This window comes from Poromitra crassiceps, assembly GCF_964638095.1.
Source record: "Poromitra crassiceps genome assembly, chromosome: 2".
NCBI classification, from domain to species: Eukaryota; Metazoa; Chordata; class Actinopteri; order Beryciformes; family Melamphaidae; genus Poromitra; species Poromitra crassiceps.
This window is the reverse complement of record NC_139624.1, coordinates 94341972-94366129: the sequence shown is the minus strand read 5'-3', so window position 1 is coordinate 94366129 and position 24158 is coordinate 94341972. Positions and strand designations below refer to the sequence as shown.

Genomic DNA, 24158 nt, shown 5'->3' with positions numbered 1-24158 from the left:
ACAAACAAAGGCTCAATTCCAATACATGTCCATTGTCCAGTATCATCCATTTTACTTCATGATCACTGTTACACTAACGTAAATCCACGGATTAGGTCCGTTCTGCCAAAAAGTGAAAACTGACCAGTGTGATTAACGTTACAGCTGCAGCTAAATAGTGATCACCATGAAGCGATTGTCTCCCAAAAAGTGATTCTTTCTCCACATTTCCCCAAAAAGTGATTATTTCTCCACATTTCTTGTGACTAACGTTATGGGAAATGACAGTATAGTCAGTAAACTAGTGCAAAGTTTTGAATGAGTTTTATCGGGCGTGTGCTATGAAGAAGTGTGCATCTGTCTCCTTTGGGAGCATAATCTCCAGCCACCATTTTCGAGCTCGCGGATTCGGGATGAACTGGAAAACTTCTGGTTAAAACTTTCAAAACAATGTTACTTAAACAAAAGTAAATAGCTTATTGATGCACGTTGGACGAGAAAAAAATATTTCAACGAACGAAGCAGCAAACCTTGTATCAAAATACTCGTGATGTTATATGGCGTGAAACTGTGGCTCTAAGGCATTACTGAAAATAAATAAGGTTACGTTACAATAAGCGTTTTATTTTGAAAGCAACAAAGCGGATGACGTACTTGTACATTCTGGCTGACTTGACGCCCGTGCAGTTCATGCTGCCAGATCCACATGACGATGCGTGTGTAGATCTAGACCATTTTTAAAGGGGTGGGGAGTGAGGCGAGTACCCGAACAGCGGAAACGTTACTCGAGTACTGACGTTATGAACGAGTACTCGAGTACTCCCGTCTCCCACCCATCCCTACTATATATCTATATCTATATATATGTATGTATATATATCTATATACATCTATATACAGCCGGGGCGGCTGTGGCACAGGAGGTAGAGCGGGTCGTCCACCAATCGGAAGGCTGGTGGTTTGATCCCCGGCTCCTCTAGTCCGCATGTCGAAGTGTCCTTGGGCAAGACACTGAACCCCGAATTGCTCCCGATGGCTGTGCCAGTGTCCTGTGTGGCAGCTGGCTGCCCTCGGTGTGTGAATGGGTGAATGTAGGCACATTGTAAAGCGCTTTGGATAAAAGTGCTATATAAATGCAGTCCATTTTTCCATCCATTTATTAGGGGTGTTACGGTATGTGTAGTCGTCCCGTGTTCCCGGTTCGGTGCGTGTCTAACGGCGTTGTGTTGGTGGTACTTGCAGCAACCCATGTTAAGGGCTTACCCAGGGGTGGATTTGAACTGCCGACCTTTGGCTTACGAGGCTGACACGTTAACCACTGCACCAAGAGAGCTAGCTCCCTTGGCGGAGCTGATTAACGTGCCTTTATACTGGGGGAGTGAGTTTAACCAACCTACTCGCTACCACTCGGGACTCAGGAGGAATCAGCGCTGATTCACTTCGGTTACATGTGCAGCTCGATGAAAAATATGTTGAATCCTAAACCCATTAAAAACCATCTGACTTGATTTTTTTTATCTGACACTATTTTTGAGGTGAACGTGAGCATTCTGTCCAGTATGATAACTAGAGATGTAACGGTATAAAAATTTCACATCACAATTATCGTGAACAGAATTATCGCGGTTATTGTATTATCACGGTTTGTTAAAATGTGCTGAAAATTTTCAAAAGTAGTAATACACTCACAGAAATCATTTCACCAAGTTTTATATTGAAAACTCAGACCCAAAAAGGATTGATACACTCACTGAAATCATTTCTCCAAGGCTGCGTGTTTGCATCTGGGAGACGGGTGCCAACTTTGGTTGATGATGGACAGTGTTTACCATGTTTTTCAAAGCACTGTAATCTTGGTAACACGGTAATCACGGTACCACGGTAATGATAATGAAAATTTTAAACGGTACAGTTATCGTAAGGAATTTTATCAGTTATCATTAAAACCGGTTATCGTTACATCCCTAATGATAACCATTGCCCAACCTTCTGGCAGCTGCCTTCTCCATTCCACATCACCGCTGCTGCCTCAGCCTGTCAGTCATGTTGTAACATGGATACAAGAGACTATTTGTTTCGTATTGCAAATAGAACCACGAACATAATAATAAAATGCATCGGACTCAGTGTGCAAGGTTTTCTGTGTGTGACAATCTTTTTTCGGATGGCAGATTAACTCATTGAGTGCCAGCCACTTTTGGAGAACGGACGCTCCCAGTGCCAGAGTTTCAGAGCGTTTTCAGTGATTTCTCGAGGCCCACAGAATATTGTGTGATATTACTATGTAAACACCGAACACGCACAAAGAACGATGAGACTCTATTGTATCAGCAGCAAAAAAAAGTTTATTGATATCATTTTCCGTTCTTTAGTTATCAGCCGGAGAAGATAGGTCAAAAACAGCAAAAACAGGCGTTTCCATCTAGAAAGCTGAGATATTGAGCCTTTTGTGAAATTAAGCATTTCAAGCAAATCACTGACTCTGAAACTAATATTTTCTGACCTGAAACATCTGAACAGTAATTTCCTTCAATATAACAGCACCCCCACCCCCCTCAACTCCAAACTCCTCCTCCGTGGGTGTGTCTCTGGTGGCTTTGCTCGCTCTGCTGCTTGTCAGGCGAGTCTCTGCTGCTTGCGGATCCACGTTCGGATGGCCGCCGCTCGTCAGGGGAGTCTGGATCGAGCTCGCTCGTTTCTGGGGTTTCGGTTGTGAGCTGGGATGAAGCTGCGTCCGATTCTGGGCGTTCTGGGCTTTCTGCTGCGCGTTTCAAAGTGTGCTGCACCCAGAGTCTATTTTCGGAGCCCCCCACCGTTGTGCGCCGGCTCCCAGCGCGACAGCGAAAAGCCAAACCATTCAATGGTTTCATCACGGCTTTTTCTGCTGTTTTTACTCAACTTTCTCTAATCTGGAGAGCACTGTCACCACCTAATGGGTCGGTAAAATAGGTTATACACATTCAACATGCCCCAAAATTTTACAGGAGATGTATTAGGCATTGATCCACGTCCCACCGTCAAAAAACGCAATTGACGAACATACTCGTCCTTGGCACTCTACGTTACTAAACGAATTGACGAACATACTCGTCCTTGGCACTCAATGAGTTAAAGAAAACGCATACAAAAATTCGGACTGTGTGTTAACTCCGTCTGATATTCAGACTGAAGATCGTTAACTCATAAACTCATTTCCCCTTCTACTCAAGAGGAGTGGTCTGGAGCCAGGCTATAAACTCCTTGTCCATGGATCACATTCTGATGTTCTGTTGCACCCGTTTTCTTTTGGAAAAGTAAATGCATGATAGCTGTGGGATATAGGCTACTGGATTTTATTTTATTTTTTATTCATTGTATTTTCACAAACTGCTTCATGCAAATGATAAGAATTGTTATATGAATCTTAATTTTGAAACAAAGTTACAAAAATGTTTGTGTAAGCTGTCAATTATTGTTCTTAGAAAGAAAATCAGAATCGTCAAAAATCAGTATCGGCAAGTCAGACTATTCAAAAATTGGAAATTGGAACCGGCCAACAAAATCGCAATCGGTGCACCCCTAATCGTCATGTTACATTGTACAGTACAGTGCCTGCAATATAGTGACCATCATGTTACATTGTACTAGGGATGTCGACGGTTAACCGTTTAACCGCCGAGAACGTCATTGGTCGGTTAAGCATGTCGGTCAAACGGTCAATTTGCATATTACATTTGCATACAACGTGTTGTAAATGTGGTGATTCTTTTCCTCCTTCGCGGGAAGCAATGTTAACATAACCTACTGTAGCAGCATTATATAGGAATTAAAAGCTCCTGCCACTGCCAGAACATTCATTTAGAGAAAGGATTTTTTTAATGTTTGAGAGAGAAAAGCAGTGTGCATTGTGACTGACTTCTGTCTCACTGTCCGCCCCTCCCCCCACGTGCTCGAGATGTGCTCTGTGTTTACTCGCGTCAGTCAGCAGGCTGGTCTTTCAAAGGAGAAAGTTCTCTGACTTCACAACCACCCAGCCCCCCTCTGCTTTGATCAGACAGGAGAAGTGCGATGCTGCTCAGGCACTGGGAAAACATTTCTGCCCTGTACAGGCTACAGCGAGCCAGTCATGCTCCTTCCCTCGGTCTTCCAGCCGCTGTCATGAAACCGTGAGGTTAGTTTCACTTATGTGTTTCGGATTACTCCTCGTGTTTCAAGCAACAAGCTGCGTCTTCCACATCGATTATACTGAGGAATATTATCCACACTTTTAACGTAAATTGAGTTCTCTCCGGGTCTGTCTGTTTCTCAGGTGTAATAATCCCACAACGTTCACGGCTTTGTAATAAACATCACAGGCTGTTGTGACGGTTCACCCTTCGCCCGTATAGAGATCATAATATTCATTTATATTGAGAAATGGCAGGATCTTGTTTATGAAGAGATGTGTGGTGTACAATTGTGACGGTGGCGCCCTTGTCTCTATTTCGGGATAGCCAGAATTTCTATAAAATGGCCACCATCTAGGCGTGCAAGAGGTCTCAGTACGTCCATAGAAGCCTGACACTAGGCTAGCTGAGGAGAGTTCAGTTGTCCACACAGAAGATCTTCGCGGAGGACCGCGTGTTGCCAGCTCATATTAGGAGAATATAGGAGCACTGTTTTAAGGATTATTTTAGTCCACTTCTGGACCCACCTGATGGCAGGAGGGATCGTGGATTCCTCATGCACAACCAGCAGAGCGGAGCTGGCCAGAGAAGACGCTCCCAGACCAGATGCAGCCTCCTAGCCTGAGTGAGTACCTACACCCTCTCTTCTCTGACAAACCCAGCCTGTGTAACGTTCCATAATTCAGCATGTGAGTGTTGATCCAGTCCGCCCCTAGACAACGATAACGATAATAAAATCGGATTGGGTCAAAGCGTCACACTGTGTAAAAGGGGCTCTCTGTAACTTGATCCCCCCGCTGCCCCGCCTCCTGCTATACACACAGAGGCTGCTGTGCTGATCTTTCCCTCCGTTTCCGTGTGCCTGTCTGTGCCCCGGCTGGACCCTGAGCCAGGAGCTAAATTAAATATCACTATTGTAGACATTGGGCCCTATCTTCCCCCTGGCCTTAGGCGCTAAACTGGTGTTAAACACAAAAAAACACACTTTGCGCCTGACTCGGGAAGATAGCATCATGTTTTTAGGGCCCGAAATGCGCTTTACGCCGAAGAGGCGTGGCGCAGTGCCAGAATAGGCCAGAATGGGCGTTTCGGCCTTACACGCTATCTTCCCCACTGACGTTAATTTAGCGCTTAGTGCTTTTCAAAACCAGGCTTTATTCAGTGCGCCGACTCCCCTACCAAATGCTACACACAGGCACACATGTGCATCTCCCAGCATGCATTGGGGCTTAATACATTTCGACAAGAAAAAGCAACCAAATCAGCCTAAGTAGGCTAAGTGGTAGATAGAAATAATATTTATGTTAACACAACATGCAATTCTAGAACATTTCAATATTGGACAAAATAAAACATAAAAATCAAAACACAACCCTATGTGAAACATCCAGGTGGCCTATATATCCGTCGCAAATACAACGTGGTATAGACGAGTAACACGGTTGTACTGTGATGTCCGCTCCAACAAGACTTAGCTTACTTGACACGTACTTTTTCAATAAAAACACATTTATGCCATGACTTTACATAATGTAGGCTATATTTATGTGCATCATTTAGCCTGTGCTGTGATGTGCAGGAGCAGCAGGTAGCCTACAAGTTATAAAACTATAATGAACCTGAATGAGCCGAGTGGGGGTGCTTGAGACCTCACTTTAGTATCATGGATTGACTCTAGACTCCACATGTGGCTCCTTCATGGTTAGTTGTGGCTCTTTTAACACATTGAATGCCAGCCATGTTTTCATTCCTGTAGGTAAGTTGTGCCAGGGGTGTTTTTGACGATTCTGGCTCATTTTTCAACAGCCGAGGATTCTTTTCTGTTAAGAATTCATGAACACCAATCATCTAAAAATAACTAATAGAATGTGTGCTTTCTCTGTCTAAAAGAGTTAGTTTGCAGAGTTAGTAGTTATGTAGATATTAGCCGTTGAGTACAGCATGGTTTCAGCGTCTGGAAATTTATTCAGAGATAAATGGCTTTTTGTGAAACAGTCACTTTAACCATTCATTTTTGGCATCAGTAAGACCGTCAGACATTCTAAACAATAGTTTTGAACAGTAATTTCCTCCATAACAACAGGAAACACCCCTCTCATTCAAACTCCTCCCTCCGTGTGTCTTCTCCTCCTTCCTCCTGGCTGTACAGCGGGCGTGTCAGAAGCGCTTTTGCTGCTGCCTGCCTGTGTGCCTGCCTGCCTGCTTGCCTGCGTGCGGACGCTCCTTGTGCGAGTCAAGATGGGCCGGGGAATGCGTGGGCGATGGGCAGATGTTGATTCTGGCCTTTCTGAGGTGTTTCAAAGTGTGTTTCACCTATGATCTATTTTGCAAATCGCTCTCCGCTCTCTGTGTGCTGCTGCCGGTGCGCGGCCGCTCTCAGGCAAGACAAGTCTTGAATGGATTACTGTAAAATCGCCACGGCATTTCCTTGAACGGCTTGGTCCCGCGGCAGTTTTTTCTTTGATTTCGGTTGTCTGGGGGAGCACTGTCAACACTTAGTGGGTCGGTAAAATAGATTATACACATTATCTTGCTCCAATAGTGATCTCGAAGATGTAAAAGTTGTTGATTGATGTCCCACCGTCAAAAAAAAAAAATGTTTATGTAAGACGAGTAAACTCGGCTCTGGCACTTAAGCGTTGGATTATGTAAGACGAATTATTTCGGCTATGGCACTTAAGGTGTTAAGTCCTACTTAAAATAAATAAATAAATAAATACATAAATACATAAATACATAAATAAACTGGTTGTAAAACCAGACTGATAAACCAGTCACCCTTCATCCTTGAAATTCATCCTAAAATTCACCCTGCGCCCTTCATCCTTGGAATTCTTAAACCAGTTGATAAACTGGTTTATCATATAAATGTTGGGTGGGTGCACCCAACACAAGTTAATAGAGTTGTTTGTAAATTCACTGTCTAGAAATTGTTAGAAATGGTCAAAGTTACAACTGATCCAAATTATGTTTGAAGCAAATAGCAAATGGTGGAACTAAAGTTACTTCTGTGCAGTAATCACTACTTCTGGATATTGGATGTTGGATATTTTGCATAAGAGAACGCCAAAACAACATTATAAAGGACAAAAAGTCGAGATTCCATAAAGATCATGGAATTGGATGGTATCATGAATGTCACCGATAGTTAACGTTCTATATTGTAGGCTACAGGGAGACCGCATCAGCCCTGCTGAACAGATCTGTATTTGCCTGGCTGTTGGTTGTTTATTCAGGCTATGATCTGTGATGTGCTGAGATATCCAAATTGGCATGAAGAGATGACAGCATGCAGCCGCAACTGGAGTGGATCGGAGCTTCGAAAGGAAGAATGTCATTGCGTAGTTGCAGTTCACCAATGACCACAGAACACAATAATTCTACGCCTAAAAGGCGTGGTTAAAATTTATTAAGGCCGGGTTTAGCGCCGAGGGGAAAATAGGGACTGCGCTTGACCACGCTCACTAATAGCGCTAGGCCTGGTGTTAAATGCTATTTTAAGGCCAGGGGGAAGATAGGGCCCATAATGACATAAGATTAATGTCAAATTCAAGCGGATTTTGTAGTGTAGGAAGGAAGCAATGCAGTCCGGACTCGCACACTAAAATAATGGTCACAAAAATGCAGTCTGAAACGCTATGGAGCGCTGGAATGAAAGACACGCGCCACTCAATTAATATTTCACATCTTTTTATTATTATTAACCGATTAAGGGTTAATAAAGATTAAGGGTGTTGGTTAGTCGAAAGTAAAATTAACCGTAAATCCACATCCCTACATTGTACAGTGCCTGCAATATAACCTACTGCCATTTTCAAATCGCAGGAGGCACAATATTTGTTAAAGGAGAAATGTGTGTGCTGCAGAGATGTCCTGGCCTACACATCATATTCTACAGACTATAGAAAACATCTTTGTTTGGTAGAGGTGTGTTTGTGTGTGTGTGTGTGTGTGTACTGTAGTGTTAGTGTACCTACCTCAAAGTTGTATTCCTTGTCTATCCTGGTGCGAGAGATGCCCCTGAGCATGATCCCCTCTATATGCACTGCTGCAAAACAGGAGACCAACAGCACATTAATCCAGATTACAGCAGAATGCTCCAAAACCACCATCCACAGGAGACCAACAGCACATTAATCCAGATTACACAGGCCTGACTGATATTTCCCCCCGGGCTGTTCCCTGGAGTCTCCCAGGGATCAAATTACCTCATTCGTGATCTCGGTCACCAAGTCCCGCGATACTTTCCTGCCGGCTGGCCAACTACCTGAAATATCAGTCTGGTGGTTGTTGAGGGATGAGATTATGACGATTATGTGGCGAAAACGGGAATAAAACTGGCTATTTAGATGCAGGAAAGACAGGCTGCCACTTGGCCCCCTCGGAGCTCCATTTTACGACTGGCTTGGATGCTATTGATCTCAAAACAACGCTAGGACGGCCAGAAACGCTGCGGAGATCACTGGGTGAGTCGTCAGATCATAATTAATGTGAGGAGAGGGGTCCAGGTTAAAAAAAAAGAAATTCTCCTTTAATCTAAATTACATTTGTGATTGACAATCTTTGTTGTGATACTTTTATGAGCATAAACATTTATGTCATCAACATTTGGTTGAAAACAAAATAGGCCACCACAAACGTGACCAAAAAATGAAATATAAAATGTATTTGCCATGAAGGCTAAAAATGGTGTATTATTTCAGTTAACAAACTTTGCCATCTTATTTATATTGAAACATATTTTTAAATAAATTGTATAGTACATTTTGTTCTGGTAATCCACTGGAAATCCACCCCTCTGGTGGGATCAAGATAATCCAGTGTTTTGGGATCAAACTGATCCCAATCCTGTGTTGTCGCTTTGAACTACCCGTTTTGAAGATTTGATCCAGATTAAAGCTTGGATTTGATTTCCTGATCTGATCGGATATCAAAGTGATCCTAATCCTGTTTTTTGGTTTTGAACTACCCAAAATCCAAATCTGATCCGATCAGATAGGGATTAAAAGTTTTGAACTACTGGGCAGGAGACCAACAGCACATGAATCCAGATTACAGCCGAATGCTTCAAAACCACCACCCACAGGAGACCAACAGCACATTAATCCAGATGACATCAGAATGCTTCAAAACCACCATCCAGGGAAAATAAAGAGCCATCAGCACTGAGCATGAGTCCACAAATCAATTCCATTTTATTTTTGTCATCCATTTTTTAAAGGAACACACCAACATTTTGGGAAATTGGCCTATTTGCCATCGTCCCAAGAGTAAAACGAGAAGATAGATGGCCATCTGATTTCTGTGGGTGTAGTAGAAAAATAGCAGGCTATTATCCACCGGACACCAATGTGCAGTACCTGGCTACAGTGGAGATTTGGGGTGTAAATTACGTCTTTTCAAGTCAATTTGGCATCCCAGGGATTATGGAGACTTGCCTAACGCCAGGTGAGCACTGAGCAGTGTGGAGCCATTTTATGTTGTTGTTTCTTATGTTTTTGCTTGTGTTAATGGAAGTAGGCTAGCCAGTACCAATGACTACTGTACCATTCATTGTGCATATTTGAAGGCAAACTGTTATGTATGTTCTTGAAATTAACAATAAAATATTTTTCTGTATCTTGTCATATCATCAAGAACAGGGGTTTTCAAAGTGTGCAAGAGTGAGCCTCCCCTCGGAGAACATATAGACAGCTATAAGCGGATTCCACTGCATTATTTTAGGGCCATATATATACCCCTATAAGCCCTTTTCACAGCAGCCAATTTGAGTGTCAAAGCAGTGTAAACAGGTGTAACAAATAACATTAATGAGGGCCCTGTCACCGGAACACCTAAATAGAGTGGAACTATCAGTAATGTTAATTGGTTACACCTGTTTGCCCTGCTTTGAGACCTCAAAATTGCTGCTGTGAAAAGGGCCTATTATGGATCTTTGATCATACACTGCATTGTGTCCACTCACCGTCCCTCTGTGGCACCCGCCGGCTGGAGCGCCGGCTCTGGCCAGGAGGATGACCCAGACCAGGGCCAGGGCCAGGGGGCAGGTAATCTGCCTTCTGCTGCTGGAGGGTCACAAACACAAGCACCACATTAGCATATACCCCCCCTTTATTACTGTCGGATTCTGGGAACCCGACAGAGTGCAGTGCCGAATTCCGTGCAATTCAGCATAGCACCTCCTACTGGCAACACAAAAAGCGGTTTATCTCGAGAACTATTTGTCCAATCGACTTCAAACTGGGGAAGTGCACTGCTGGGAACCAGACGGAGTGCAGTGCCGCATTTCATGCAATTTGGACATGCGCATATCGATATCGATGCCGATATTCATACCGACACTGGGATCGATACCTGATACCGCGACTGAGCGATACTGACTTTCAAAATAAAACCACAGACCTTACACACACAACACAACACTGGGCCGGAGTCCCACCACCGAACTAGATTTGAAGGCTGTGCAGCGACCTGATCTAGTTGGTTACCCCTGCTTTACTGCCTCAAAATGGTTGCTCCCTACTTCCACCCTTCCTTCCTTTCTGACTGTTGGTCCATCTGTCTCTGTAGCAGCTTTGACACAGTCCAGGCCAGGCCCTGACTCACCACCATGAGGTCAGCATCAAGGGAGAGTCCTGCTGCACCGGCTGAACACAATTTGATGCTAATTTAGTGGTGTTAAAACTTAAAATGACAATAAACATTACGTTGACACTAGTTCCTAATTGGACACTAAGGGGCCCTTTACACGAGGACAGTTTCTGAAAGAAACGACACAATAGCGTTTCCTTCACACCTTTTCCTTCACACCTTCTCCCTGTTTACATGAGCGCTGTTGAATTTTTAAAACGCCGTAATGTACATGCCAGGTCGCTAGGTGGCAGTGTGATCACCTTATTCTTTGCCCATACAAGGACGCTTACTGCATGACGTAATTTCGCTTTAAACGCGGAAGTAGAGTACACTTTCCGCAGTCATTTAGACTTGCCAAAAAGCTTTTTTCAAGCTAAAAAAAAAAACCCAAACTGTTAAAGTTTTAATATTTGTCGGGTGAGAATGTAACATATATGTGACCAGTTTATCAGAATAACGCCTATTGGAAATCTTTAACGAGCAGCGAGGACCGGGAGCGCTGATTGTGATCTGTCACCCTACTGCTACTGGCAGTGAGAAAACACTGTCGACGTGCTTTGTAACTATAACGTTAAATGCCGACCGGGTACAGCCATCGGCTCCTCGCAGCAGTAACGTTATGAACATGTAACTGAAGTTGGCCGCAGTGTAGCTTAATTCTGAATGTTGCCAAACTTAATTCATACTGACGTTTTATTTGGTTGCCAACTCGTGCACGGCATCGCATGTGTCGCCTGTGCAGGCACGTCAGAGTTTCTGAAATGTGCCGTTCCAAAGTGATTACATGGAGCGCTCAGCGGGGAGCGTCACCAAGAATTTCACTCTGGAGGGTGGTTTTAAAATGTGTCGTTTCCTAAGCGCGAATTCGCCGTCGCCGTCTAAAAGGGAGGCACTAACGATAAAATAATTCCCCGTTTCCATAGGAAACCGTCCTCGTGTAAAGTGCCCCTAAAGGTCCTTACACATCGGGAGTGTTTTTTTCGTGCGATTAATTCGCACGTCAATAATATTTTCCGAACCTATATCAGTCAATGCAACCGTGCATACCAACGGCGAAGTTTCGCTGAGCGTTATTGCGGTGTTTATTTTTTCGAACCACGGTCGATTTTTCAGAAATTCGCTTCCGACGTGTACACATCTGTGGCTGTGATTGACAGGTGGGTCAAAACTTGCATCGCAATTTCGTGCCGTATATTCGCATCGCTCTTGATGTGTAAGGACTTTAAAGCTGTATTTAGTTACACCATAAGGAAGCGTAAGCCACAAGATTGTTGCAGAGAGATGTTTTCCCCTTCTGTGTCGAATTACAAGGCAAAATAAATTTCCTCGTAGCCAAATTAGCCTAAGTTAATATCTAACTTATGACATACTGTAATAAGAGAAAATGGATAAACCTAGCTAAATTAACATCACCAAGCGTCGACAAATACAGGGTTCCCACACATTTTCCTTTTCAAGGATCCATAGTCAATTTCCATGTAATGTGAGAAGCTGACTCTGAATCAATACCAGAAATGATTACTACACTGGACAAATAAGACACACCTCTTTATATTGGATTTTAGTACTTTAGAGTCACTGCATCACATTGCATGAAAGCTATTGAAATTAAACATGAATTTTCCATAAAAATATTAATATAAAATACAAGAAAAAAACAAAATCCAATATAAAGAGGTGTCCCCTATTTGTCCGTTTGGTCGCTCTCCGAGTTGTTTTCCTGATTTGTTATCCTTCAAGTTGCACAGCCAGTATTTTAATGAGATATCAATGAGAGCAAGGAAAAACAGAACGGTGTAGCTCTGTTTAGCTTTTTACACTATGTTATCTTTGACACAAAGTACTCAAAAAGTACTCAGGTGCAGCCTGACATCCATTCAGGACCTGCACACTGCCAGGATGCTAAAGCGGTCTCAGAAAATCATGGCTGACCCAGTGGTGTAGTCTACTGGGTGGGTGGGTGGGGGCGTGCTTTCGGCCGGAAGTGGGGGGAGATTCGACTCATTTTTTTGTTGTTGTTCCTCCCCAAATTTACAGAATAGCTTCAGCTATCAGCTTCATCTTGCTTCTTCGGTTGCTATTCTCTCTCCCCCCGTCAATCTCTCTCGCTTTCTATCTCTCTCCCTCTGCTCAATGCTGTAACACCATTTTATTTTGAAATTCAGTTGACTTTGACATTTCCCACAGATATTGTCGTGTTTTTCTTTCATGGCTTGACAGAAAGAGTCTGCCTTCATGCGCCTAGTCGGCTTGAAAATAGAACTCACGCCTAAACGATAAAATCGGCGCAGCTCAGGCGAGGCGTGGGTACACGCAACTTAAGGTTCACGCCTATTTAAAAGCATGGGTAAAGGCAAGGCATAGGCAAGGCTTGGGTGCTGTGTGTGAACGTAGGGTAACACACAGAGCGCACAGGGTGAATTTTATGAATGGAAATTGAAAACGATACGTATCATAGCGCATTTCCCAGTGCGCATATGCAAATCTGAGTCATTTCGAAGCGTGTATACGCCATATAACTGCGTATCACGTAGACTACACCACTGGGCTGACCCCACCCACCCAGGCCAGGACATAAACTATTTAGGGTCTGTAATGCTCTCACAGGTCCTCCCCCATAGCAGAAGACTGCTAGACACTTTAATGAAGCAGGTCATGATGTCTGTTCACTTAGATTCCAGGGCATTGAGATGGTGGGTACACCTCGTAGGGAAGGCAATCGTGATAGAGCTCTTTTACAGAGAGCAGCCTTTTGGATCCATCAACTGCAGACTGAGTTTCCTAAAGGACTTAATGAGGAGTTATTACTGGGATGTTTTTTATGAATTTTGAATTTCTGAGAGTGTTATTTATTTATTGTCCATGTAATGCTATATTATCATTACATGTTCTGTGGCCCACCTATTTGGCTGTGACATGTTTGTTTTTTAGCCTTTACAGCTTCGACAACATGTCCTATTAGTATTTTTCTCCATATGCACTTTATTTATCTGACTGTGCTTTAGGATCTGGATCTGATTTATTCCATTTTCTTATTTTTCTTGTACCTTTGTTCATATGCACTTTATCTACTTCACTGTGCTTTATGATCTGAATTTTGTCTTTATTTTATTGTTTGCTCATGCACTTTATCTACTTCATTGTGCGGGATATGTTTTATCTTATTTTGGTATTTTCATAGGCACTTTATTTACTTTACTGTGCTAAATGATCTGAATTCTGTTTATTTATATATGACTTGTGTTAAGTTTTATTTTATTTTGAAAAGTGGAAGTAGGAAGTAGCTGATAGTATTTAAGGGTCAATCACTGGTACTTTGTACACTGAGGAAGACAATTACTGTCGAAACGTTTGTACCTTGCCATCTGCTTTATTAAATCAACAAAAAGGACATTTTGAGAGTGCTGGCCTTTCTTCTCCTTTAAAGATCTTTTTGAGCCGTGCACCCACCGACTGTTTTATCTGTGAGTGTGCTTGCTTTTCCCCCTTTTTCATTGAATTTTATGAATGGAAATTGAAAACGATACGTATCATAGCGCATTTCCCAGTGCGCATATGCAAATCTGAGTCATTTCGCCGTGTGTATACGCCGTATACCTGCGTATCACGTAGACTACACCACTGGGCTGACCCCACCCACCCAGGCCAGGACATAAACTCTTTAGGGTCTGTAATGCTCTCACAGGTCCTCCCCCATAGCAGAAGACTGACATCTGGCAGTACCAGAAACTCTCCTCACAGGGACAGCTACCCAACTGCCATCTGCCTCTTCAGTGAGACCCGAAAGCCCCCACAAATCAGGACTTTGTCACTCCCGCCCCCTGATGCCACCTGAGGAGATGAGCAAACCGGCTCTGCAATGACTGCCGCCCCCCCCCAATAATATGTCACTTAAAAGGGCTTTTACTTTGCACTTGTAAATTTATAATTCATAATTTGAGATTCAGTCTTCTGCTATTGCTGTGATTGTTGTGCTGCATACTGTACTGCACTAATATAAATCAAATTCATTGTTTGTTATGATTACTCACTATGGATTAGAATCAGAATCACTTTCATTGCCACAATATGAAAACTAAGATTACATACAAGGAATAAGACAAATTCCTTGTATGTAATCTTTGCATATGGCTATTAAAATGAATCCCGCCATCCCACCTACCACCACAAATACATTCAGATTATGTGGGAAACACGTGTCTACCTAAAGCTTTGAATGTCATCACCAGAATCCAGGGAACATGCCACTTTATTTTTTCTTGGTGGCATTATTCAACCATGTACTGTAGCATCAAGTGTCAAGTGGTTTACCAACCAAAAACTACAAAAACTACATATTCTAAAAATGATTATGTGTGTTAATCAGGGTCATTGATTGCAGCAGTGTCTGGTTGCAGACTCTCGGGTCATGAACTACAGGTCAAAACACCTGCTGCAGCTCCAGCCAGCAGCTGAGAGCAGGACCTGGCTAGCTACTAGCTGTGTCTGTGTGCTCACTGTCAGAGCAGGACATGGCTAGCTGCTAGCTGTGTGATCGCCGGGACCTGGCTAGCTGCTAGCTGTGTGCTCACTGGCAGAGCAGGACCTGGCTAGCTGCTAGCTGTGTGCTCACTGGCAGAGCAGGACCTGGCTAGCTGCTAGCTGTGTGCTCACTGTCAAAGCAGGACCTGGATATGGCTTTGAAAGGGGCAACGCCTATCAACCAGTAGTCAGTTTGGCTTGAGGGCAAAATAACTATTTGAGCTAACCTAGCTAAGTTATACTTTTACAGTACACTGTAGGAGTTTAGCGAGTTCGCTAACCAATGCGTGTGGATACAGATCAATGACAGTGGCAGGTACCTAACGTTACATAACGGGACCGTCCGCGGTGTCACAGCAATAACGTCCCATAAGTGACTTGAATCTGGCCAATGTGACCGGTTGGAACCAAGTGGCTAACTTGAGCTTTTAGCTAGACAGCTAGCTGTAGCTAACTAGCATAATTGCTGCCCTGCCGTGGAGGCCAAGGAAAGAGCCGACCACTTGACGTTAGCATGTCAGTTAAATTGGTGTAGCTAACGTTAGCAGCCAGCATACAAGTTGGCAACTTTTGAGCGAAGGTTAAGTTGCGCTAAAGGTAAACTTGCTGGCTCATATTACATTACCGTGATCTGTGCGTTTATTCTGAGCTGTGTCTGCCGTCTCTCCTCCTCTGTGGCCAGCTCCAGTTTGTCTAGCTGTCCTCGGACCATCTCCCGCTGGTGGAAAGGGAAGGCTGGGTGTAAGGAGGCCATGGTGAACAGAAGCGCTAACTGCTCCAAGGCTCCTGTCGCTGCATCGCTAACGCTCCCTGCCAGCTGCGGGTGGTCCAGCCCGCAGCTCGGTGTTGGGTGCAGCGGGTGGTGACGGTGAGAGGGGTCCCTGAATGGACGCAGGGAGCAGGGGGTGTTTTTGTAGAACAAGGTGGGATCGACATGGCTCAGTATCCGAAAGAGTATCCCGGCACAGTCCCTGCTGTCAGAGCCGAGCAGCGACAGGCACACCAGCAGCTTAGACCTCACCACCGGGTCCACCACGTCCGTCAACACGCCCAGATCGCTCGGTGTGTTGGCCCGGATCTCAAAGTCCCGCAGAACGTGGAAGTCTTTCCTGGCCAGGTCCTCCAGGTGAGAGCCCAGGAAGCGTAGCTCCAGAGGCTGGCACATATGCAGCAGCCCGCACATGAACTCGATCCGCTTAGCGGGGTTCAGATGCAGGCCGAACCACTCGAACACGACCTCCTTGTCGAGCTGGGCCGGACAGACAGCCTGTCCCGAAGCCGCGGAGTGTGTGTCTGTGTCGGGCCTGGGAGCGCGCTGGAGCTCAGACCGATCCGCAAACAGCTCGTCCTCCTCGGCCGTGTCGTCTCCTTCCTCGCCCGTTCTCATCGGCAGCTTCATGTTCAGCATTATCAGCAGAGGCGACCAGGCCAGAGGCTTCCCGCTGTCAATTATGGACTACTAGACATGATACTGGTCAGCTCAACCGTATCGTAACGCAGGATAGATTGAGGAACTACCGTTACAGTGTTTTAAGTAGAATAATAATATTTGACGCGGCGACGGGACTGTAGTTTCTCCCTGCACTAGATGGCCACTTGGTTGTCCTGTCAATCATCCACACGGTCCTCCCACTGGACAGCGCCTTCCACTGGCTCTTCTTCTGTTTTTTTTATGACGGGTGGAAAATGGGTGCTAATGGTGCATTACCGCCACCTTCTGAGTGTGGATCTGCGGGGGATAGCGCCCGGCGAACGTCAACGCATTTCCCATCAAACAATTGTGCCGCTCTCACGTCTAGGTATAAAAACCAACCCTTACCTGAGCCAAACACGTGAAGTGAAGACGCTATCCGATGCCCAACATCCTCTTCTTTTAAATACATATGGTGGCCTCTTCCAAATAGTTGCATAAAATCCACTTTTCTGTCTTTGAAAAACCGGAAATGTAGGTGCAATACCATTCCGGAAGTATGGGGGGCATTAGTGAGTATACAGTGAGTCGTTGTTCCGGCCGGGTTGCTCCAGATGAATGATTTTCGGTTTTTCAAAGACGGAAAAGTGGATTTTGTATTTAAAAGAAGAGGATGTTGGGCATCGGATGGCGTCTTCACTTCACGTGTTTGGCTCAGGTAAGGGTTGGTTTTTATACCTAGACGTGAGAGCGGCACGATTGTTTGATATTGTTTGATGGGAAATGCGTTGACGTTCGCCGGGCGCTATGAGCGAGAAGCGCCCGAGCTCTCCCCAGACTCCATAGTGCTGTACCCTAGTCGGCCACCAGGCTCTTCTCGGCACCCTAGTGATAGTAGGTTAGGTAGTGGGTGTTCTCAGCGGGCAAATTAGGCTACATCCCCATACAGATTACACATAGGCTACATACTGCACATAGTATACACATCCAGATAGGCTATAGACAGGCACTGGAGACCATACCATTTTATCTACGTATACATTGTATTCTTCCTCATTGACCAAGCTTCTAAGAAAGTGGCAAATGCAAAAGTTTCATATTGAAAGTGTTTCATTCTATCTTGTATCTATAGAAAGGACGATTAAAGCTCTTTAGTGGTTTACACTATTATTTATTAATCAAGTCTTCAGATGAACATGCTCAGACTGATAGCAAAACATAGGCTGCGTTCCGATACCCATACTTGTACTTCTTTCTTGTAGTATGTACTGCCGCTGCCCTCACAAAGTATGGATTGTAGTGTGCAGCATGCATGCAAAATGCATACTATTGGGACACACTCTGTCCTCACGTGAGCTTCCTGAACTCCGACCTCTTGCTCACTTCCGCCGACGTCCGCAGCGCCACATTTTTTTTTTTTATTTTTTTTTATTCAATAAACAAAGTCTGGCAGTAACAAACAGTACATTATACAAAAAATTCAGACTAAACATTTACAAAATTGGAACAGACAATCAAATAAACAAAATAAAATAAATAAAGCAAAAACATTAAGTCAGAGTTCTAAACAGGAATCAAGATATGCATGTTTTGGTACACACTCCATGCTTGTTTGGTTTTAACATATTTCAAGGCTTTCTTAAAGTTAATTATCTCATTCATGAACACGCAGCTCAGTCAGTGTGACGTAACTCCAGTAGGTGGCGGTAATGCACAAAACGTTGTTTGCCAACCGCCATAAAACATTAGAAGAAGAAGAAGACGTAACTTCCTGCTGCGCAAAGGATTGTGGGGAAGATTGGCTGGTGCAGCATGCATCTATGCATACTCCGAAATAGGAGCTGATGTAGTACAACATCCTGGTACTCTTGGCATACTGCATCTGACATACTATGTATTGGGACATACTAATTCTTTTTTTGCCTACTAAATAGTATGGAAGTACTGATGACGCGTCCCAGCGCATGCGGCAGTAGTGTATTTGAGAATATAGAACCCTGGCTTGCCTCTGGCCAGTGACACTTAGGAAAGACTAGGTGACAACCAAGTATAGTTTGGTGACAAGCTGGAGAGACAGTTGACGGCCGGAGAGACGGCAACCGGTACGGGATGGGATTAGCACCCCATCTTGGCTCTCTCGTGAGGGAGAAATCCACAAACGCTACGGATTAGCCTCCTGAAAATCTGCGCAAAGATCGGCGCAGCCTGGGGTCCTTCAGGCTAGAGCGAGGTGCTCGACGCAGGTAAATGACGTGCAGCGCACAGGCCCTCTTGAGGCGTCCTTGAGGCATCCTCTCAGCCTCTGGATTGCCTTTGCCACGGGAGGGTCTGGTGAGACGAAGGAGGAGCACGGCCGGGAGTAACCCACAGAGCCTAGATCCTCCATGCACCGAAGGGCCAATACTGCGGCGTAGCACTAGCTCTATTGCAGCGGATTGGGCGTTCTCGCTTACCCCTCCCGCGGGCAACGTTGCAGACAGAGTAGTAAGGCTGATCCGTGAGCGGCTTCTGGGACGCGAGTCGGGGTCTTAATTGGCCTCGGCTGGGTCTACTGGGCGAGGGTGTATGATGTTGACAGACCCGAAACACCTTACGACCCCAGATAACATCACTGATGACGCGTCCCAGCGCATGCGGCAGTAGTGTATTTGAGAATGAAGAATGAAGTATGGGTATTGGAACGGGGCCATACACACTCCTGTTCCTGGTGTAACACACTCAACCGTCCGTGTGGAAACTAGTATCCTATACACAGATACAATCATATTGTAACATCCTTTTTCTTTTCTTTTTGAAGTGACCTCCTGTTAACAATAACCATAACCAAATCAGTTACTGAATATTATAAACAGAATGTTTTCTATATTAACTTAGAAAATAAAATAATCTCAGTGGCACTTATCATCACTGCTGTAGTAATCAACAATCTGTTACTGTTGTAAATTAAACATTCTAGTGGCATTTCAAACAATAGCCTACTATTACTGTAATCAACAATCACTGTAACACAAAAACATTTCCGAACACATTTCAATCCGTTCTTCCCAACCTGTCAACATTTTTTCTTTTCCTCCAGCAGATCATGTACATTTCTTTCACATTTTCTCTTATGCTTTATCCGTTATTTCATTTTTCTTCTATTTTCTATTTTTCAATTTTTTTTTATTTATTTTTTTACTTTTCAATATTTTATTCATTTATTTTCTTCCCTCTTTCACCCCAGTTCAACTTGTATAGTCTGCAAGGTACCCTGGCCTCACACTTGCTCGCCCAGATCTGGTGGTCACAGTTTGTTGTGTGTCCCCAACACGTATGTCGGGTGCTGCAACAGTGTCTGGTTTTGTGTGTGGTTCTAGCGTCCCTGTTTCGTTTGTCACACCGGGTTCAGTGCCCCGGTCCCGCCTAAGGTGACGGCGATTTCTCCGTAACACACCGCCGGTGTCCAGTCGTACCGCGTAGGACCTGTGATCCACTGGATCCACCACTGTAGCCTTTCTCCAGATGGTGCGGGGTTCAAAAGGCTGGATTCGAACACGGTCTCCTCGCTGTAGTGTGTCCATGTCCTTAGCTGTCCTGTTGTAGTATTTGGCTTGTCTCATTTGTCTGTCTATCCGTGCTTGTGTTGTGTGTTTCACCTCTGGTTGTAGAAGACTCTCCCTCGTTGGTAGCAGAGTTCTGGTCCGCCTACTCAGCAACCTCTGAGCTGGGCTTGTCTGTAGTCCTTGAGTTGGCGTGTTGCGGTGATCCAACATAGCCAGATACGGGTCCTCTCCCGCTGCCTTGGCTTTCATCATCAGTCGTTTTGCCGTTTTCACCGCCGACTCCGCCATCCCGTTGCTTTGTGGGTATCCGGGAGATGAAGTTCTGTGTTGGAACTCCCACAGCTGACGGAACCGCTGGAACTCCTGGGAAGCGTACTGTGGCCCATTATCAGAAACAACAATGTCTGGAATACCCTGACGGGCAAAGTGAGCCTTCAGCTTTCTTATCACAGTACACGACTTTGTATCTGGCAAATAGTCAATTTCCCAAAAGTTTGAGTAGTAATCTACCGTAATGAGGTAATCTTTGTTGTCGTATGTAAACAAATCTGTGCCAACTTTGGCCCACGGTCTGCTTGTTACCTTGTGTGGGTGCAATGACTCTTTTTGTTGTCTCATTTCTACAGATCTGCAAATGTCACATTTTTGTATGAATGTCTTAATGTGCTCGCTCATTCCCTGCCAGTACAAACATTCTCTCGCCCGCCGGAGGCATCCCTCCACCCCCAGGTGAGTAGAGTGAATACGGCTAGTGAGCTCATGTTGGAGTGCTTTTGGAATGACGGCTCTCTCACCTCTGAAGATGATTCCATCCTGAAAGCTCAATTCCTCTTGGAACGAGTGATAGTGCATTATATCACTCGGTGTGTGATTCTTGTCTTGTGGCCATCCGCTTTGAATGGTCTTAATCAGTGTCTGCAGTGTCTTGTCATTTTGGGTGGCAGAGCGTATCTTGCTCAGTCTCTCTGTGGAGATAGGTAGGTAGTCTACCATGTTGACTGTTTCGATCTCAGACTCCACCGACCCTGCCGTTGAGCTCTCTGGCAGGTATGCCCTGCTTAAGGTATCTGCCAACAGCATGTCACGTCCAGGGACATAAATCACATCTATCTCATACCTCTGCAGCCTAAGCAGCATTCTTTGGAGCCGCTTTGGTGCGCTCAACAGTGGCTTTTTTACGATATTCTCCAACGGCTTATGATCGCTCTGTACTGTCACTTTTCGACCATATGTGTATTGATGGAATTTTTTCATGCCAAAAACAATAGCCAAACATTCTTTTTCGATTTGGGCATAGCCCCTTTCTGTTGGCGTCAGTGCTCTGCTTCCAAATGCGACAGGTTCCCCTTTTTGTGTCAGCGCCGCACCTAGACCTGTCTCTGATGCGTCGCACTGCAGTGTCAGCTCTTCTACTGGGTCATAGTACCTCAGTACTGGCGTTTTGGTCATATTGTCCTTGAGACGGCTAAATGCTTCCTCATGCATTTCCGTCCAGTCCCACATATTCTCCTTGTGGGTGAGCTGTCTCAGTATCTCACAGTCGTCTGATAAGTGTTCATAGAATTTGGAGAGATAATTCACCATGCCGACGAGTCTCTGTATGCCTTTCACGTCAGTTGGCCTCGGCATGTCTCTCACCGCTCTAACCTTATCTGGGTTGGGCTTTAGTCCATCATCTGTCAGCAGGTGTCCGATGTATGGCCCCTCTTTTTGGCGCAGTTTGAACTTGTCCGCATTCAGTTTTATGTTCTTTTCCCTGCACCTGTTTAGGAACTGTCTCAGGTTCTCGTCATGGTCTTTGTTGGCCTTCTCCTGTGTATCACCCTCTCCAGTGATCAATACATCATCGGCTATGATGTACTGTATATGCCCGGCAGTCCCTCCAGTGCCTGTGTCAGTTTCAGCTGGAAAATCTCAGGGGCCGGACTGATTCCCATGGGCATCCTGAGCCACCGGAATCTGCCAAATGGTGTAGAGAATGTGGTCAGATGGCTTGACTTCTCCTCTAGTTTAACATGCCAAAATCCATGCTTGACATCACAGACAGAAAACACCTTTGCTCTTGAGAGGTCGGGGAGGACGTCATCAATAGTGGGAAGGGTAAAATGACTGCGCTTGAGTGCTTTATTTAGTGGTTTAGGATCTATACATATCCGTAGCTTCCCATTAGGTTTACGCACGGTGATCAGACTACTGATCCAGTCTGTGCTTTTCTCCACTGGAGTGATGATCTCTCTCCTTTGAAGATCTTTTAACTCCTCCTTCAGCGGAGTCATCATGGCGACTGGGACTCGTCGCTTGGGAAGTTTCACTGGCTCCACCTCTTCTTTGATCTCAATCTTGTACTCCCCTTCCAGGCAGCCATCACCTGTGAACACATCTCCATACTCTTTCTTTATCTTCTCCATATTTATTGTTTCACTCTGAGATGGTTCCTCTTCTGTCACAATGCTGTCGATAGCCAGTATGTTTTCATACTGTACTTTGATTAGCTTCATAGCTTCACTTGCTTTTCTGCCCAGCAGTGGCAGTCTGCAGTCTTTATCCACTACCACAAACTCCAGCCGGTACAGCTTCTGGTTCCGCGGATTCCTCACTTTCACTTTGCATTTGCCTAGTGGATAGAGCTTGGTTTTATTGTACATTACCAACACTTTTTTAGTGTGTTCCATTTGAGTGTCTGGATTCACTAGATTTATGGGGATTATATTACACGTAGCTCCACAGTCTATTTGAAACCTCACGAGCTCTTCGTCCACCAGCATCCCTGCAAAAAGCTGGCTGCTCTTGGCTTTGTCATTGCCACTTTCCCCCTGAATCTCTGTAGCAGTGACACTCAAGATATCTTCATAATCCTCACCGTCATGTTCAGCTACATAGTGTACCTGTTTTCCTCCTCTCCATTTCTCTTGTTTGAATTTCTCTTGTTTGGATTTACATTTTATCGCAAAATGATTTTCTTTACCACATTTTTTGCAGCGTTTTCCGAAGGCTGGGCATTTGCTCTTGTTTCGTTCGTGCGTATTCCCACAGAACATGCATGACACTGTCTTTGTGTTTTTATCATGCTCAGCCGTGTGTCTCGTCATGTGGACCTCTTCCACTGCATTTCCTTGCAGGGTTTTGCTATTTTCACGTGACAGCTCTGTAGCTCTGCACAGATGTAGACACTTGTCCAATGTCAACTTTTCCTCTCTGAGTAGCCTTTCTCTCAGTCCTGTGTTGTTGTTGCCACAGACAATCCTATCACGTATAAGTGAGTCCTTTATGTCTCCGAAGTTGCATGTGCTGGCTAGCACTCTGAGATCAGTCACATATGAGTCAATATTCTCCTCATTGCCTTGATTTCTCATGAAGAATCGATATCTTTCTACTGTCTCATTTATCTTCGGGTTGCAATGTTCATCAAATTTTGCTATCATATCATCCAGTTTCCTTCCGGCAGAAGTCGCATCGCTCATCAAGGTTGCACAAAGTTCTCTACCGGTCTCTCCTATGAGGTAGTAGAACAGCTTTATCTTCATACCTTCGTCTGCATCCGGTATTGAAAGATCCATGTAGAGTGTAAACTCCTCTTTCCATGACTTCCACGACTTCGCCAGGTTGCCAGAGTCCAAACATAGCGTCGGCGGCGGCTTCAAGCCTTCCATCTTCACCTGCCGATCCGGAGACTCCTCCTCGCTATCCCCCTCCAGCTCCTGCGTTGTTTCTGCTAGCTGCTAGCTGGTCTGCTAGCTCGCGCTAGCGCTGGGTAAAGTTCATTTTTTACCACTTTTTCATAAAGTAGCTTACCGCTGCCACCATGTTTCATTCTATCTTGTATCTATAGAAAGGACGATTAAAGCTCTTTAGTGGCTTACACTATTATTTATTAATCAAGTCTTCAGATGAACATGCTCAGACTGATAGCAAAACACAGGCCCCGTT

The 24158-nt window shown here is 44.7% G+C and overlaps 1 protein-coding gene across 1 annotated transcript in view; it reads right to left on the bottom strand.

Moving 5' to 3' along the window:
* zcchc2 (zinc finger, CCHC domain containing 2) overlaps positions 1–23881 on the bottom strand; it is a gene marked incomplete at its 5' end in the record, with an annotated part of 116610 nt that extends 92729 nt beyond the window's left edge. Inside the window, 7 exons of the mRNA XM_083631852.1 lie at positions 8102–8172; positions 10090–10189; positions 15904–16734; positions 20142–20645; positions 21879–22135; positions 22381–22845; positions 23716–23881. Coding sequence (XP_083487978.1) covers positions 8102–8172; positions 10090–10189; positions 15904–16734; positions 20142–20645; positions 21879–22135; positions 22381–22845; positions 23716–23881 — 2394 coding nt within the window. The remainder of the gene's footprint in view (positions 1–8101; positions 8173–10089; positions 10190–15903; positions 16735–20141; positions 20646–21878; positions 22136–22380; positions 22846–23715) is intronic.
* Positions 23882–24158: the final 277 nt, after the last annotated feature.